Raw genomic sequence first — 17,320 nt, 5'->3', positions numbered from 1 at the left:
ATGCTTATATATAATATAATATAATACATATAATATTTATAATATAAATATTATATATGATATATAATATATATATAAAACTATATATTATATATTGATTTATTGTATATTATATAAATATTTAAAATATATGATTATATATAATTGTTATATAATTATAATTTATATTATAGAATATATTAATGTTAATATACATATATTAATATTTTCATGCCTGCTAACACAACATCTATTCTGCAGCACATGAATCAAGGAGTCATTTACACTTTTAAGTTGTGTTATTTAAGAAACACATATCATAAGGCCACAGCTGTCATAGACTGTGATTCCGCTGATGGATCTGGGCAAAGTAAATCAAAAGCCTTCTGGAAAGGATTCACCATTCTAGATGCCATTAAGAATATGTGATTCATGGGAGAAGGTCAAAATATGATGATTAATAAATTTGGAAGCTAATTCCATCCCTCATGGATGATTTTAAGGGGTTCAAGACATCATTGGAGGAAGCTCTGCTACAGATAGGGTGGAAATAGCAAGAGAACTAGAATTAGAGGTGGAGGCTGGTGATGTAACTGAATTGCTGCACTCATTATAAAAGTTTAACAGATGAAGACTTGCTTCTTATGAATGAATGAAGAAAGTGATTTCTTGAGATGGAATCTACTCTTGTGTAAGTTGCTATGTGGATTATTGAAATTACAACAAAGGATTTAGAATATTGCATAAACGTTGCTAATACAGCAGCAACAGAGTTTGAGAGGATTGGCTCCAATATCAAAAGAAGTTGTACTGTGGGTAAAACGCTGTCATACAGCATCAGTTGCTACAGAGAAATCTTTTATGAAGAAAGTGTAGATCAAAGTAGCAAAATTCATTGCCGTCTTATTTTAAGAAATTGCCACAGTCACCCCAAACTTCAATAACCACCACCCGGATCATTCAGCAGCCATCAACATCAAAGCAAAAGATTATGATCATTAGCAATTTTTAACAATAAAGTATTTTTAAAACAAAATACCTATGTTTTTTAGACATAAAGCTATGGCACACTTAATAGACTACAATAGAGTGTAAACATAACTTTCCTATGCATTGAGATACCGAAAATTTTATGTGACTCACTATCATGATAGCCACTCTATTATGGTTGTTTGGAACTGATCCTGTAATATCTCCACGGTATGTCTGTGCTGTACAGGGGGTAAAGTGTGAGGGGCCTAGATTTTTCATGCCAGAAATTCCATAGCAGCGTACTGGAACTCTGGAAGTATCACGTCTGGCTGCAGTGCCAGATTCTGGTGAGGATTTTGTGGACCCTGATTTATATATGAAAAAATACTAAAGATAACAGAAACAGGGCAGAAAGTAGCTATAACAAAGCTGGCTTGGTACTTTCTCTGGTTTTTGTGGCCAATATCACTGGACTCCTGTCGTATCAAGTTTCATAAAAGAAACTCATACAAAGCAGAGCTATTAATTATTTTCAGACTGGCATTTCAAAAAGTGTTAATTTCAATGTGTTAAAAGTTATTTGTTCTTTGTTTTATCTTTTCAGATGTTTTCTGAAAACATTTGTGGCGTGAACTTTAATTTTAATAGTTTTCACTTACCAATTAACACAAAAGTAAGGAAAAGAGCTATAAATACATATTTTATAGAATTTTATATACCAAATAAGCTCCTTTACATAAGAAAAGGAAAATAATATCCATTTGCAGCACCATCATTTAGCCCTAGAGCCCCTCCAGATAGAAAAACATTTCTTTTAAATGTCTTTATGATTTAAGGTTTCAATAATAACTCATGAATAGGTGAAAGTTTGCTATTTATTTAATCTTGGAAAAACACTGAAAAAAAAGGCAGGGAATGTAGTATGCAGTGTGGAAGAATGGCGCTGGCCACATGTGGTTTTAGCAGCTGCAGAGGAAACTGGCTGAGGCTAAGGTTACATATTTCTGTTCAGTAAGGGTATCCATGGTGATAACTCTCATGATGACGGTAGTCATCCTGGTAACCATCCTGGTATCCTTGGTGGTAACTATGGTAACCATAGCCTGCATACTCATCTTCTGGGCAGCGCATCCCCAGTGACTGCTGTATCGCCATTTCCTGTCTCCGAAGTTGCATCGAATCAATTAAATCGTACACAATCACCATGGACCACATTGGGGAAGGATACCAGGATTTGACATTTCCATCTTTTCCAACTAGAAGCATGGAGAAGTACTCCGGGCTCACTTGAAAATAGTTACGAATGTCTTTCACCAGATGGGCTGGTACATCTTCTCGCTCAACAACAGAGCTCCCTAGAATAACATTAGAATAGTTGTTGTTAGTGGATTAAAGAGGCAAAGCCCATGAAAACATTAAAGTGAGAAGAAATCACTGTGAGAATAGGGAGGACCCATGAGCCTGTTCTCTCTAGTTCAAAATCTAATTAAAGAAGTTTGCTGGGGCTTTTTCTATTAGAAATTATATGTCCTTGTTCTGTAACATGATTAGTATCAAACTTTGGGGCACATAGTGTGTCTTTTGTAGGAATGTTACAAAATATATAACCAATTCCTTAATTTAATCCTGGCAAGATTAATTTTTCTTTAAAATTTGTCACTAACAAGGATTATAAAGTTTTTAATTCTAAGTTTATTTCCAATTAGTTACTTCTCTGTAACCAAAGCTTTCCTTTTGACACACCTTTATAATAAAAAGCTTATTTCATTGTTAAAAGTAAACATATCATTTATGTCAAGATCTAGATGTATATTTAAACTATTGTGGATAGTGAAAAGAATAAAGGGGAAAAAGAAAAGGAGCTGATACTTTCACGTCTGCTGTGTCCAGCACTCTGCCAAGTATTTTACACATGTTATTTTATTTAAAAAGCTTGGTCTTACAAGAGAAGACTGGATTTGCTTTCTGAAACCCTCAGTCCACAGTTATTTTCTTTTCTTTTTCTTTTTTCTTTTTTTTTTTTTTTTGAGATGGGTTCTTGTTCTGTCGCTCAGGATGGAGTGCTACAGTGGTGTGATCTTGGCTCACCACAACCTCTCCCTCCCAGGTTCAAGTGATTCTCCTGCTTCAGGCTCCGTAGTAGCTGGGATTACAGGCCCACGCCAGCACACCTGGCTAATTTTTGTATTTTTAATAGAGATGGGGTTTCACCATGTTGGCCAGGCTGGCCTTGAACTCCTGACCTCAAGTGTTCCACCTGCCTTGGCCTCCCAAAGTGCTGGGATTACAGGCATGAGCCACCATGCCCAGCCTAATAGTCATTTTCTTTCAGCTTCTCTGAGCCTTTAAGTGTATGTCCTTATCTGTTGAAAGAGAATCAATGAGCTATGACCTATGTGCCTCATAAAACTATTGTGAGAATTAAATTATATAAAATAGAAGAAAATGCTTTGTAAACTATAAGGGACTATATGGACCCCAAAAGCATTATTTTAGTTAAGAAAAATGGATATCTTTACTCTTATTTTGAATGGTTTTATATTAAAAAATAATATTATTTCTTGTACTCCACACCCCTTCCCCTATATATCCCATGCACACAACGTGCACACATGCACAAATGCATGAGGTGGGAGGAAGATTCAGTGAACTTTGTTCACTTAGAGCTACACCCCTGCTGGCATATAACATAATGTAATTTAACTGAACTTAACACTAGTTCATACTGTTTCAAGAAAACAACACATTACCATTAATTGGGAACAGTTCTAACACACCCCCAACTTCCTCTCCAACGCCTAAAAGCTTCAGAATGGTTATGTGGCGCAGACCTGAGAGAAAAAAGAAAATCATAGAATTAGAGGAAAGGATTAGAAGTCATCTTTTACTTCAAAGACCCAATATCTGACAATTAAAAATCTCTTAAATTTAAAAAGAATATAGATCATAACCTGATTGAGAAGAATAATCTATTTTAAATTTTTACCATAAGGAAGTATATACTTTTTAAAACCTTGAAGAAGACCAACTGTGATTCTCATTCTACTAAATTACAAAAAAAAAAAAAAAAAAAAAAAAAATGAAGCCATTGGAACATTAAAATATCTGAGCTGATCTAAGCTAGTGTTCTGAATTTATAACAGCTTTTATAGATAACTTTCAGAGAGAATACAGATTTGATCAATTGGGATGGTTAAATAAATTGTTCGCTTCCTCACACAAAACTGTTGGCTTAAAGGATAGGTTTTTAATCACTAAATTAGAGGATTCAAGGAAAAAACATTTAGGCAAGCACAGCTTGCCTTCATATCCTCTGCTTAAAGTTTCAGGACAGCATGCCTTGGTAGCTTCTTGGAATTCTTTTGAAGACGAAGTGCTCATGAAGAGATTCCAGAGAAAGAAAATAGGAGGACAAAGGGACTGTCAAGCCGTCATATCAAGCTTTCATAGTTTCAAATAAAATCCCAGCCTCGTCAGGGCAATAACTTGGAACTAATTATAAGGTGGTTGGTGCTGTTTATTGTCCAGGAGAGAAAATTGAACACTGCCATGGGAGAGCTCTTCTAAGGAGAAGCTAAAATCCAGGCAAAATGCTATTCAAAAGATTTTTTTTTCACCTTTACTCTTTTACCAGAGAAGTGAAATATTCTGTTCTACATATCAGTTAGTCACGTTTTCAAAAGGGAAGATCATGAATTTAATTATTCATTAATTAATATATATGAATCTGACTTGTTCACATTTCAGGTATATTACAAAACGGTCTGCTTTCACCAATGTGACGTAGGCTCTGTGTGCAGAGATTTAAAAATAAAGTACCACCAGGCCGGGCACGGTGGCTCAAGCCTGTAATCCCAGCACTTTGGGAGGCCGAGGCGGGTGGATCACGAGGTCAAGAGATCGAGACCATCCTGGTCAACATGGTGAAACCCCGTCTCTACTAAAAATACAAAAAATCAGCTGGGCATGGTGGTGCATGCCTGTAATCCCAGCTACTCAGGAGGCTGAGGCAGGAGAATTGCCTGAACCCAGGAGGCGGAGGTTGCGGTGAGCTGAGATCGCGCCATTGCACTCCAGCCTGGGTAACATGAGTGAAACTCCGCCTCAAAAAAAAAAAATAAAATAAAATAAAAAATAAAGTACCACCAAATAGCTGCTGCAAAAACATCTTTGGAAAATTAACAACCTTGGCTTTATTTATATTTTTCTTGTAAAGTTTCTTAACTGCTGTAAGAACTTCTGTCTTAACTGGCAACGTTGGTGCCTATAAATAATTTAAAGTGTGCTTAAGAATACTGACACAATCAAATCTGTATGTTAATATAAAGTCTTAAATTATTAACTTTGATAATAGGAGTATAAACAAAAATTAATGAATTTTCTATTGTTTTTACCATTATGAGCTTGGTTTTGGCCTTCCTTGAGTTATTTCATATCTTAAAATTAAAATGTACTTATAATTTACACATACTGGGTCATAAGAAGGACCTTGACTGTGTTAATGCTTTTCAAAACTTATACTTCTGCCCTTTTTAAAAAAAATCAAGGGTATTTTCTAACTAATAGATGATTCTTCCTCCTAGTAGAGCATCAAAATAATGATGATTCATCAGTGTTCCATGGAGAATTTTTTAATCTGTTGTCCTTAGCCACTTCCCCCTGCCCTTGCCCCTGCCCAGTGAATCTCTCAAAATTCTCCTTCTGCAGAGGCATATCTCACATGAGATTTCACGTATGACTTCTACTTTTGAAATCGTCATCTCTTGATTCATCAGTGAACTTAGTAGTAAGTTCTATTAACTATTCATTTTACTACTGCCTATATATCCAGATCCAAAATGATATTAGCTCTTTTAGGACACTAGAATAAAAATGTTTGGTAAGCATATATTAGTTTTCAAAATACTGAGCGATTCACTACAAAAAAAAAAAAAAAAAAAAACCTATGTTTTCCTCTGGCCTGCTTGTTTTAAAAATAAGGTTGTATTTAAGAGATCTTGCTACTTTCTTAGTGCTCAGCTACAGATAAAAATCCTTTTATTTAAGGTTTTTTAAAATATACTTTAAGTTCTGGGGTACATGTACAAAATGTACAAGTTTGTTACATAGGTATACACATGCCATGGTGGTTTGCTGCATCCATCACCCCGTCATCTACATTGGGTATTTCTCCTAATGATAAAAAAAAAAAATTCTTTCACTACATCTTCTGAATTTGAAGATAAAAATCCTTTTTAAAAGAAGGGCAATATAGCCTGCTTCAATTAATATATTAATTCCCAGAGCCATTCCTATTTTAAAAAGATATTTAATCTATGGAGTATCCAATGATGGTATATAAGTAGATATTCAAGTATTACCTAAGTGAATGATAATACCTAAGTGAGACAAAACAAAAAAAAGCAGAAGACAAATAATACAGATCATTAAAAGTAAATCAGAAGATATTTTCAAACACATGAATGAAGATGAACTGAAGAGGAGAGAATATTGAAGGAAATTTAAAAAGTCCACAGTCAACTAAAGCTCCAGTCTGAAAGCAACGTTATACTCAATATAATAGAGTATATGTCTGGAAACCTACAGTCTGAACTGGGAATCATTTTCATGATCTCAGGTTCTATGTTCTGTTTTAGAATTGACTGGGAGGAGAGTGGTATGGGAAAGCAGTAATGAGATGGCTTCCCACTCACCAAAATTGCATGCCTGACCACTGAGGGCAGAGAGCTGCTGTGAATAGGCCCAGTCTTCATCGTTAGGAGCAGAAATCACCAGCAACCGCCTCCTCCACCGGAACCTGGAAAAAAGGCAGAAGGACACCATTACTGCATACTAATTTAAACAATAGAAACCAGTGTAGGAAACTAGAATGACTTGGGCTATCAGTTTTTTTCTGTGGCCAGAAAAACAAAACAAAACAAAACACTGACCCTTAGAATTGTCCCATAGCTTCTCAAAGCCATGAAACTGCATTACTACACTCCTGTATTTTTTCTGTTGTCACTTCAGTCTTTCTGCTTTGCTATTTGCATGACGTGTCAAGCATGAGTCTGTGGTCGCCATGACTAATGAGGTCAGTTGAGGAGAGGCAAAGCTCTCAGATGCAATGAAGACGGGCCAAAATTGTACATTAAACTGTAGCAACAGAAATGAGAAACTCAGAAGATAACTGAAGAGAGCTGGTCTTAGAAGAGCTCCTGGTAGAGCTTGGAGGGGTTAAGAAATGAATATATGGATAGGAAATAGAGTACAAAAATAAAACTGAATTTTAAGTAGATTACAGTGACAGAAAAAAGAAAAATCGGAAAGTGATTTAAAGGTTCAAAGAGGATTCCTGGAAAAACAAAACCCTATGTACCTTCCTCAGTCACCTCAGGTTCTTCCAGAGGCAAATGCAATTTCTAAAATGTACCCTACTATTAATAAGAGCCAATGCTAACAAAGTACTTCTATGAAGTGGAATGGTATTAATCCCAGAACCATAGGATTTTAGAATATATAGTAAACTTGATTTCTGCTTTTACAGTTCCAACACAGTAGAGTAGTAGAAAAAGCTTTTGTCTTTTTGGGTGGTGTTGAGCATGTCGCTCAATTCACCAAAGTCTCAGTTTTTCCTGACTTCTAAACTCAAAAATAACAGTATGTTATTCACAGACAAGAATTAAACTCTAAACCTATCAATGCGAGTTATCCACATGATGACATGGATATAGAAGATTATGTCTTAATTTGCAGGCTTCTAGATGTAGAACTTTTTATTAACAGACATTGACATTATCCATCACAGCACTGTAAAATAACCTATTCAGTCCTTAGGTTTGTGTATCATTTTATAGCTCACTTTCACCAATGCAATACGGTTCTTCATTAGAGGTCAGTGAGGCTGCGGGTTATTTTCCCCATTATGCAGATAACAAAACACGGCTTAGAGAAGTGAATAACTTGCCCAACTAGTAAATCTAAGAGACATTACCAAAATACAGACACGTCTCTGACTCCTGGTCCAGTGGTTTCCCTGATCTAACACCCTCAGAGACATTGATACTTTGGCTGGTGCTATCAGTGTCTGCAAGAGGGTATAAAAGAGCGAGAGTATGCATCTAAGAGGCAACTGTATACAGTTGTCTCAACTTCCATCTTCACTGGAGTTTCGCTTTTTGCCTTCAGTGCAGGTGACCACAGGGTGTTAGTACATTCAAAGAGCCGAGAGCCAGTTAATTTTATTCATGGCTTTGCTCCCTAGGCCCCTTCTAGCATCAGGAGTGAACATGAGAGTTTTCAACTACAAAGAAAAAGGCATCTTGAGGGAATAGTGGTTTGGGTGAATGAGAGAAAATGATAGTTTGATGAAACAACCTCTGAATGGACGCCTGTTGCAAGGCTCGCCAAATATTGCTTGCTGTGACATTACATTCACTTCCTCTGCTTGTTGTTTTTTAAAGGGAAAGAAAAACTAAAATCTCTACTGAGGACAGGGAGAGGAATGTGTCTGGCACAGAGGGGGAGAGAGGAGTCTCTGAGACTGTCCAGGGTTTCTTAGGAAAGGGAACAGTGACTGCCGTTGGATCACAAACACGACAGTCTCTGGTACTTCTCCTGCTTCCTTAGGAGGCATGCCAGACCAGCGCTGGCCCCCTAGCCAGCATGCAAACCAGACCAGCCTTCCTGGCCTCACACTGAGCTGTAGGGTGTCCTGGAAGGAGCTATTTTAGGTGAGGTCTATTTTGGTTTGTTTACCTATGTGCACCACTGAATGCAGTCCTGATTGGAGAGGGATGGGATCTCAGACTCTCTGTCCCAGACACAACTAAGAGAAGATCATTTCCCCTAAGTAATGATTCATCTTCCCACAGACCTTCCCATTAAGTTGCAATGTCCCAGCTCATGACACTGAGGGAAATAACTTCCAAAAGATGTAACAAGAGTTGTGAAACTGACCCAGACCCTTATTTTAGACAAATTGTTTTTCTGTCACTTTAGCTTCCCACTAAGTAAAAACTTTACAAGCTATGAATGTGTTTGCTTCTCTTAACTGGCGTGCCCAAATTAGTATGCATTTCCCACTCTTTGGGGCTTCTGTCTCAGGGAAAGGTGATTATACCCTGAACCAAATGAGTGCTGCTTGAAGGCTAGGCTGGCTTCAGGGTCTGGTCAGCTGAAACTAGCCTGTGTAAACCCACCAACCACTCAGCACACTTGAAGGAAAATTCCCATTTGGATACTGGTTTAATCACAGAACTGTAATTTTTTTTTTTTAATTTCTCTTTGCCTGGGTTTCAATTCTGGTGTATTTACTAAATCTCTTTCTGTTAACTCTTCCTTTATGGCAAAGTTCTCTATAGGACCAGAATAACTGACCCTAGGGACTACTAATAAGTAGCTTTTATTGAGTACTTGCTTTGTACTAGGTCCTGGGCCATCATTACCTTTAGTATTGAATGTACCCTTCACAATAGTCTTAAACAAAAATACACTTATTATTTTCATTTTACAAATGAGAAAACTGAAGCCCAGAGTGGTTAAGTAATTAGCTCATGGTCACACAGTTAGTAAATGGAGTAGCCTAGAATCAAACTCATTTTGTCTTGCTCGTGCCTTTAAGTAGTACACTATTCCACTTTAATCCTTCAAATCAACTGTAATTATTAGCAGAATGATCTTATGAGTGGTGACCACAAGTCAGGCACAGCCATGGGACATCCAAATTGTAATTATATGTATCTCTGAATATCCATAAAAGATATATATTCCTATAATGGTAATTAATAATATAAGAGCCCATAAAACCCTTACATTAGATGGGAAATACATTTACATATCTTAGGACCCTGTCTCGTTCAAAAGACTTTAGATGTATAATATTTGTACATTTCTTAAGAATCAAAGAAATATAAAAGTTAAGTAATCAACTTACAGGAGTATTACAAGAGTTTATGAGTGAAAAAAATTGAGTTAACGTCAGCTTTCCCTTTCAAATTTGAAACCCATAAGGTAGTGGTTATAAAAAGACACTCTACCTAGGGATGGTGAGAAGAATCTCTGAGGATGTCTGTGACTGCCAGACTCATGACTGGCTCAAATCTCTGGTTTTAAGTAACATCCATGAACTGGATGATAACTGTCTGCTTTATAGGGTGGGCAACCTGAGTTTACCGGGATAGATCACTAGCCCTGGAAGATTTAGAATTAAGAAGAAAAAGTTTCCAAAGACTCAAAATCATAGTACTATAGTAATAGTAATTATATGTGTGTGTGTATATATATACATATATATATATATGTTTGTATATAGGTATATATATTTATATATATACACACACATATATGTATAATTTATATTATTGTGAAGCTTAAGAGAATTTGGCCTAATAAAATGACAACTTGAAACTCCAAATTAGAACGTGTAATTAAGTCATCAGTTTAGATGTGTGGCTAAGTTGAAATCTTACTAAATGTATGCAGTTTTTGGAACATCTAAGAAAACATTAGATTCACTGTATTTGTCAGATTAACTTATTAAACTTAGAGATATTTAAGTACTCAGAAAGATTTTGTTTGTTTAATTTCAAATAGTTGAAAAAATGTATTAAATGTATAATGCCTATGTGATGAAGTTGATTAATTACTGGGTTTGTAAGCAAGATCAAACATTATTCAAAGCCTTCTTAAAAGTGATGGCAAAAATTTGCTTGTTTATAAATAGAAAAATAAAATTTAGAAACCTAATTCAAAGGTTTGGGAACTGAAGTCTTGAATTTATAACTTGGAATATATTTACTACTGTTAAAATAAAAAATAAACTCCTAAAGAAGTTCTAGCTTAAAAAGAAAAAAGAAAAGCATCTAAAGAATTTTTAAAAAGCTCTTAGTGTAAATCATTTGTTTCTTTCTTTCTTTTCTTTTCTTTTCTTTTTTTTTTTTTTGAGACAGAGTCTTACTCTGTCGCCAGGCTGGAGTGCAGTGGCACAATCTCAGCTCATTACAACCTCCACCTTCCAGGTTCAAGTGATTCTCCTGCCTCAGCCTCCCAAGTAGCTGGGAGTACAGGTGTGCGCCACCACATCCAGCTAAGTTTTGTATTTTTAATAGAGACGGGATTTCACCATGTTGGCCAAGATGGTCTCCATCTCTTGACCTCATGATCTGCCCACCTCGGCCTCCCAAAGTGCTGGGATTACAGGTGTCAGCAACTGTGCCCAGCCATCATAAATCTTTTCAATTATTGTCATCTAGAGTGATGATCTTGGATCAGAAGTTGGTGTTTTAGTGTCCCCCGAGATAAGCCATTGTTCAGTGAAGCTCAGAGCCCTTTCTCAGTGGGGGGTGGTCCTAAGGCTGAATTGAGTTTTAAGTCCTTATGAAAGTGTGTGCCTTCTATTTCCATTTTGGATATTTGTACTGCATTGAGAATTTGGGTGAAGGAAGAGCCCCAGATTCCTTTCAGGTCCAAAATTCTGTGGTTTTAAGAGTACCTTCCTTTGCTTCAAATGCTAGGCCTTTAGGTTCAGAACTAATAATAATTCACATTATATTTTCAAAAGGAGCATAAGATAAGAAGGTAGATTTAGGGATTCAGATTATCCCAGGATACTGACTCCTAGAGCTGACGCTAGCTCAGTGATGAAAGTTACTTAATCTCCAATGGCATCAGTTCTCTCTCCTGCAGCATGACAATAGTCACAGTATTTAGATCATGGGATTCTTGCAAGGGTAAAACTAGGGAATGAAGGTGAAGTGCTTGGCACAGAGATTAGCACACAAAAAGTGATGACAGGTGTAATGGCAATGTTAAATGGAGATAGATGAAGATAGAGCTGCTTGTATCTTTATTTTCATTTTATGGGTGAGAGATTTTTCAGGCAGGTTAATTGAAAAGAATAGGGTCAACATAGCTAGTAAGTTGCAGACTTAAAAGTTGGAGTAATGGTAAATTCTACACTCTTTATACATCATGATATTACATCTTAAAAGACCGAAGCCTCGCGAATCTATAGAAATTCAGATTATCGACTTAGTAATCATATCTTTCTTAATGTTGTGACTCACATATAGAGAATGTGCTTTTAGAAACATGAGTAAAGATTCTGCTTGGAGGCTCAAGCACTAAATGCGTTACATGCTTGCTCGGTTTCTGGAGTCCCTTAACCACACAGTATAGTTGGAATGGCATTTATACTGAGACCTCTGTGAGTTTGTTGTGTATGGATTTCTGCAGCTTTACACTTCCTAGGGCACCAGAGTCTCTGCAGAAGGTTCATCTTACATTGTGGGAGGAGAGGAGTAGGGAGAAAAGTGGATTTGTCAGAGATGTTTAAACCAAAGCAACTCCATCTTAAATAGGAGCTGGGTAAAATTAGGCCAAAATCTACTGGGTTGCATTCCCAGACAGTTAAGGCATTCTAAGTCACAGGATGAGACAGGAGGTCAGCACAAAATACAGGTCATAAAGACCATGTAGATAAAACAGCTCACAGTAAAGGGGCCAGCCAAAAACCACCTAAATAAAAATGGTGATGAGAGTGATTTCTGGTCATCCTCACTGCTACACTCTCACCAGCACCATGGCAGTTTACAAATGCCATGGCAACATCAGGAAGTCACCCTATATGGTCTATAAAGGAGAGCCATGTGTAATCTACCCCTTGTTTAGCATATCATCAAAAAATAACCACAAAAATGGGCAACAAGCAGCCCTCGGGGCTGCTCTGTCTATGGAGTAGCTATTCTTTTATTCCTTTACTTTCTTAATAAACTTGATTTCACTTTGCACTGTGGATTTGCCCTGAATTCTTTCTTGTGTGAGGTCCAAGAACCCTTTCTTGGGGTCTGGACTGGGACCCCCGTCCTGTAACAGATTGAGTTGTTTATACGCTATTCTCTGGCTATGCTTCTCCCCCATGGACACTGGGGTTGCTAGAAGAAGGCCTTCAATAAATGACATTGTTGAAAAAAATCATGAAACTGGGTCAAGAGGATTTCTCCTTTTGAGGTCTTAGTGGGGCTTTTGTTGCTTCCTGCAGAGCTGGAAGGAAGCGGAAAATCAAGCACAGTGTGCCAAATCCTGTTTGGAACCAGAAGGGGCCTAATAAATAAATATGTAAAATAAAAATACTGCATGCAGAGCTCTCCAGATTTACTGACTGAGTAAATTAACCTCCTTGGAAGGTCAGAATTTTATTCTCTGTACCAACAAAAGAACAGAAAAAAGAGAAAAGACCTATCCAGAGCCACCAAATCCACATCGACGCTTGGAGCTGAACCCAGCCAGCCTTGCAACCAGAGCCATTTCAACAGGACAAGACTAAGCCCAGTGGCCAGACTGCTGCAAGATTACTCTCTGTACTGCAAGGTTTCTCTCTGTAAACACAGGTGGGCTCTGTGTTTCTTTGACATTTTAATGAGCTCACTCAGAACAAATTTGCACCTTCCTCTTTGGCGACCCCAAAGGTGATGTACCTGGATAGGAAGTTCTCCAGGGACTGCTTTTTGTCCTCCTTGCAAACAATGCCCTCCTTCTTCTGCTTCTCCATATCTTTGATTCGGGACTGGAAAGTATCGATCAGATCAAACACAGACTTCATTGTTATTGGCACCTCATAGTATTGCTGTTTAAGAAAGAATAGAATGCATTTAATGTACAAGTGCATTTCTTTTCTCTATTCAGAGGATAGAGAACTGTGAGAATTCAGGGGAGCTCTGGGGAAATCTTTGAAATCAGAGCCTGGAGGACTCTGTGCTTCATAAATGCTCTACTGCAATAATGCTCTCTGCTGATGTTTTGAGGGTTGGAGTCCATGAAACAACTGCCTCTTTTACAAGGAATTCTTAACTATGCTCCTTTTATGGAAAAGGGTCCATGCCTTCCTCACCATACAAGTCCTAGGTTCACCCCTCTACCTTTGGGACTAAGCTGGTTCCTATTTACTGTACAACTGGAGAAGAAGTGAGAAACACTGTTCCTAACACAAGAAACTAAATGGAATGACATGTTCGAGTGTGTAATCTGAGCAATAAGAATAAATTTCCACCAAGGCCTGTTCTGTAGTCCCAGGGATTGTTTCACTGAGTAAGCATCACTTAATATTAAGTCATGTTTGCTTACATATTCTCAGAAATAAGTTGGGATCCAAAAAAAAAAGGAAATAAGTTGGGATCCAACTGAAAGACAGTGAAATTCAGGTTCCTGAATTACAGCTGCCTGGACTTACAAAAGCAGCCTGAGATAGATTCAGGGCCTGGCTGAGTATAATCAGCATAAACTGGAGAGCAGCCTGGACATGGCCTGAAGCTCTGTCCTCAGTGGGAATTCAGTAAATCACAGAATGTAAGAGCTGGTAAGGACCTTAGAGTTGGCTCCAACTCTCTCATTAAAGATAGGGCAACACGTGCAGAATGAACTAATGATGCCATCTCCCCAGATCAAGAAAAATATTATGTGTTGGGTCAGCTATTGTAATAGTATCGACAGCCTTTTTCCCCCGGAAGATTCTCACACGAGCATGGTATACGGATGACATTTTCATGAACAATTTTTATGTTCCCTATTTCACATGGTTTCAGAATCCTGGAATTTTAAAAGGACGCTTTGATAAGTTGTTTTAAAAATTGTTTAGGAGATGCGTTAGAGAGGTATTAAGATAAACTTTAGTAAAATGTATTTTCAGTGATGTAGTGCCAGTATGTCAGATTGTTAAGACAGTGGGTTCTGGAGCCAGCCTGTGTGGGAATGAAGTTCAACACTAACTGGATGATGACCTTGGGATAGTTACTTAACCATCCTGGGCCTCTGTTTTTTTCCTTTGTGAAACAAAAATAATACTAGCATTTATCTTAGACATGTGAGATAAGGATTGCAAAGGGCTGAACACAGTGCCAGGCATAAGGAAAGCACTTGATAAAGCAACTTTTTGTCATTTTTATTATTATATGGCATAGCTTTTCATGGTTCAGAACCTTTGTCCATAAGCATAGAAAGAAAGTGGGTGTAAAACCTCAAAGTCTTGTACACAGTGGATCAGGAGGCAAAAATCCCTCTGAGATAGGCCTATATTAAATATGGGTTTCCTGAAGGCAGAGACCATTCTTAACCTTTTATCTCCAGGACCTGGCACATCATAGCTATTTAATCAGTGTCTTATGAATGTACAACATTGGTGTTAGAAAAGAATTTAGTCTGAGTCAAGTAGCTGGGCTGTGGGAGATCACTCCAACTCAGTCTTTTCCAGAAACCACATTTTTGGATGCAAATTCATAGGACAACATGGAAAATTTGGCCCATCTCAAAACCCTCCCATTTATAAAATAATTTATGCTTACTCATACCTTGAATGGACTCATTAACAAAACAATTCAGATTTGCTATTCTAAGAAATAGCACTACATTATTCAAAATAAGAAACTGTACCTTGACTCTCAGATCCACGTCTGTTAGCACCATGAAGAAATCATTGTAGGTCATTCCGTACTCCTTCCTCAGCTCGCTGATGAGATGCTGGTCTACCAAGTCTTCATCATCCACCACTCGCATGGGTTTCTCGTTATCTTAAGGCAAATAAAATGTGAATAAATATGGGTGTAATAAGGCAGAAATCATTGGGAAGTGAATGGGTGAAGGCTCTGGGGCTAATCACACCAGGCTTCATTAGTTTTATATATTCAACTCACACTGTGTTTGAACAAAAGGTTTCAGAGTAAATTAATAAATATAGAAACAAACACATGAATAAAGTTTGAAAGCTACTCTTCTATAGATGATCAAGGCTCCATCTATGTTCATCCTGTTCATAGCAAACAGGAACAAAGTGAGAGTGGAGACTGCTGAGTCATGCCTAGGAGAAGACTGCCATCTCACCCAGGGAGTGAGTCGTTACCCTAACTCACAGGGAACTAGACTAACCCAACACTTTTGTTAAGTTCTATTTCTATTAAACGTAATTCTGAGTCTCCTCATTTTTAGTATAGAATTACATTTGGGACCCAGTAAGCATGATATATCTATAGAGAAAAATAGAGTTTCTGTTGAAACCCAGTCACAGGTTCCTTTTGGCTCCAAAAGAAGTCAAGCTATTCATAATGCAAATTTTGTAAGTGAATATAGTTTCAAACAAAATGTGACAGTTTATGGAAAATTTAAATCACTGTATTTTTTTCAATTATCAACCCCCCAAGTCAATCCTTATAATTCAGAATGGTTCCTGAAGGTGTCACTAGGTTAATGGGAAGCATGAAAATCAAGATATCAGTGGCTTTACATGGCAACTTGTATGTCGGGAAAGCATCTTAACGTTTTCAAGAACAGAAGAGCTTTATTTACTTCTTCCCTTTCAAGTCACAGTATATCTCTCAACCCTACCAAAACTTTTATCTGTAAAATAATCCCCTATATTAAAAACAAATGTGAAAAAATTGAATTTAGCAAATATGTGATAACAGGAAAAACAGCAATGAGAGCCTGTCACTATTACCAACATCACTACCCAGTGAATAGTACTGTACTACAGTACTGTGCTACAGTAAAAGCAACCACAATTTTGCAGACAAGATGTTATAATTTGAGTACCAGAGAAATTGCTCTTCATTAATGAAAGGGGACAATTATAATTTAACTGTTACTTTTGTTTATTTGATTAGGACTGTTGAAAGTGTATAAACAAGCAGCCTTATTTCTCCAAAGCAAATCAAAATGACAGGGGAAATAATCTGTTTTCCTTCCCAAAGTTGTAGCAGTGCTTCATGGAGGTGGTCCAAAGGAACAGGAGCTGAGAGCCTATATGAGAACAAGCACTGTCCGCAACATAAAAAATGATAGGCCTCATGCATTAAAACTATTTTTCAAATGTATTTTGTTATTAGAAAAATTTAAATTAATTTACAATTATTAGATTCATGTTTTAAAATATGTATTGTTGAGTATAAAAAGCAAGTTGCAAAACAAAATGCATAGTATGACTTTATTCTCGGTTATAAAGAAATAAAAAAGGAAGAAGATATATTCATATGGAAATACACGTAGGAAAAAGTCCATAGGAAAAGGTGAAGTGAAAACTTTTATTGTTTACTCTGCATACCTGTTATTCAAATTTTAATGAGGAACATATTTAGCTTTGTGAATAGTAATAATAATAATAAAAATCATTGAAAAACTACTTTTTCTAAACGTCCATAACAACTAATGTTCTGATTCTGAGACTTTACAAACCTGATTTTACCTTGTACTTGGAAATTACAATTTTTAATTCCCAACGTACATTCATTCTTACTTTTGTTCATTCAATGTAATATTTATCACCAATGTTCAGAGTTGGTTCTGTGCTGAGTAATAGATTCAGAAATTAATAACTCGGACAGAGTTCAAGCTCCTATTTAGAACC

The 17,320-nt window shown here is 36.9% G+C and overlaps 1 protein-coding gene across 4 annotated transcripts in view; it reads right to left on the bottom strand.

Annotated features, from left to right (window-relative positions):
- Positions 1–1,808: 1,808 nt before the first annotated feature.
- Positions 1,809–17,320, bottom strand: part of CCDC80 (coiled-coil domain containing 80) — a 35,852-nt gene continuing 20,340 nt past the window's right edge. For all 4 annotated transcript variants that reach the window (XM_032299080.1, XM_032299079.1, XM_032299081.1 and 1 more), the window contains 5 exons: positions 15,355–15,491; positions 13,407–13,555; positions 6,645–6,748; positions 3,702–3,782; positions 1,809–2,306 (listed from right to left, as the gene is read on the bottom strand). In XM_032299080.1, the coding sequence (XP_032154971.1) occupies positions 1,960–2,306; positions 3,702–3,782; positions 6,645–6,748; positions 13,407–13,555; positions 15,355–15,491 (818 nt within the window). In that variant the 3' untranslated portion in view covers positions 1,809–1,959. The remainder of the gene's footprint in view (positions 2,307–3,701; positions 3,783–6,644; positions 6,749–13,406; positions 13,556–15,354; positions 15,492–17,320) is intronic.

The sequence above is a fragment of the Sapajus apella genome, unplaced genomic scaffold, assembly GCF_009761245.1.
Source record: "Sapajus apella isolate SASKATOON/1434 unplaced genomic scaffold, GSC_monkey_1.0 scaffold40, whole genome shotgun sequence".
In the NCBI taxonomy this organism is placed as follows: domain Eukaryota; kingdom Metazoa; phylum Chordata; class Mammalia; order Primates; family Cebidae; genus Sapajus; species Sapajus apella.
This window is presented reverse-complemented; position numbering and strand designations above follow the sequence as displayed.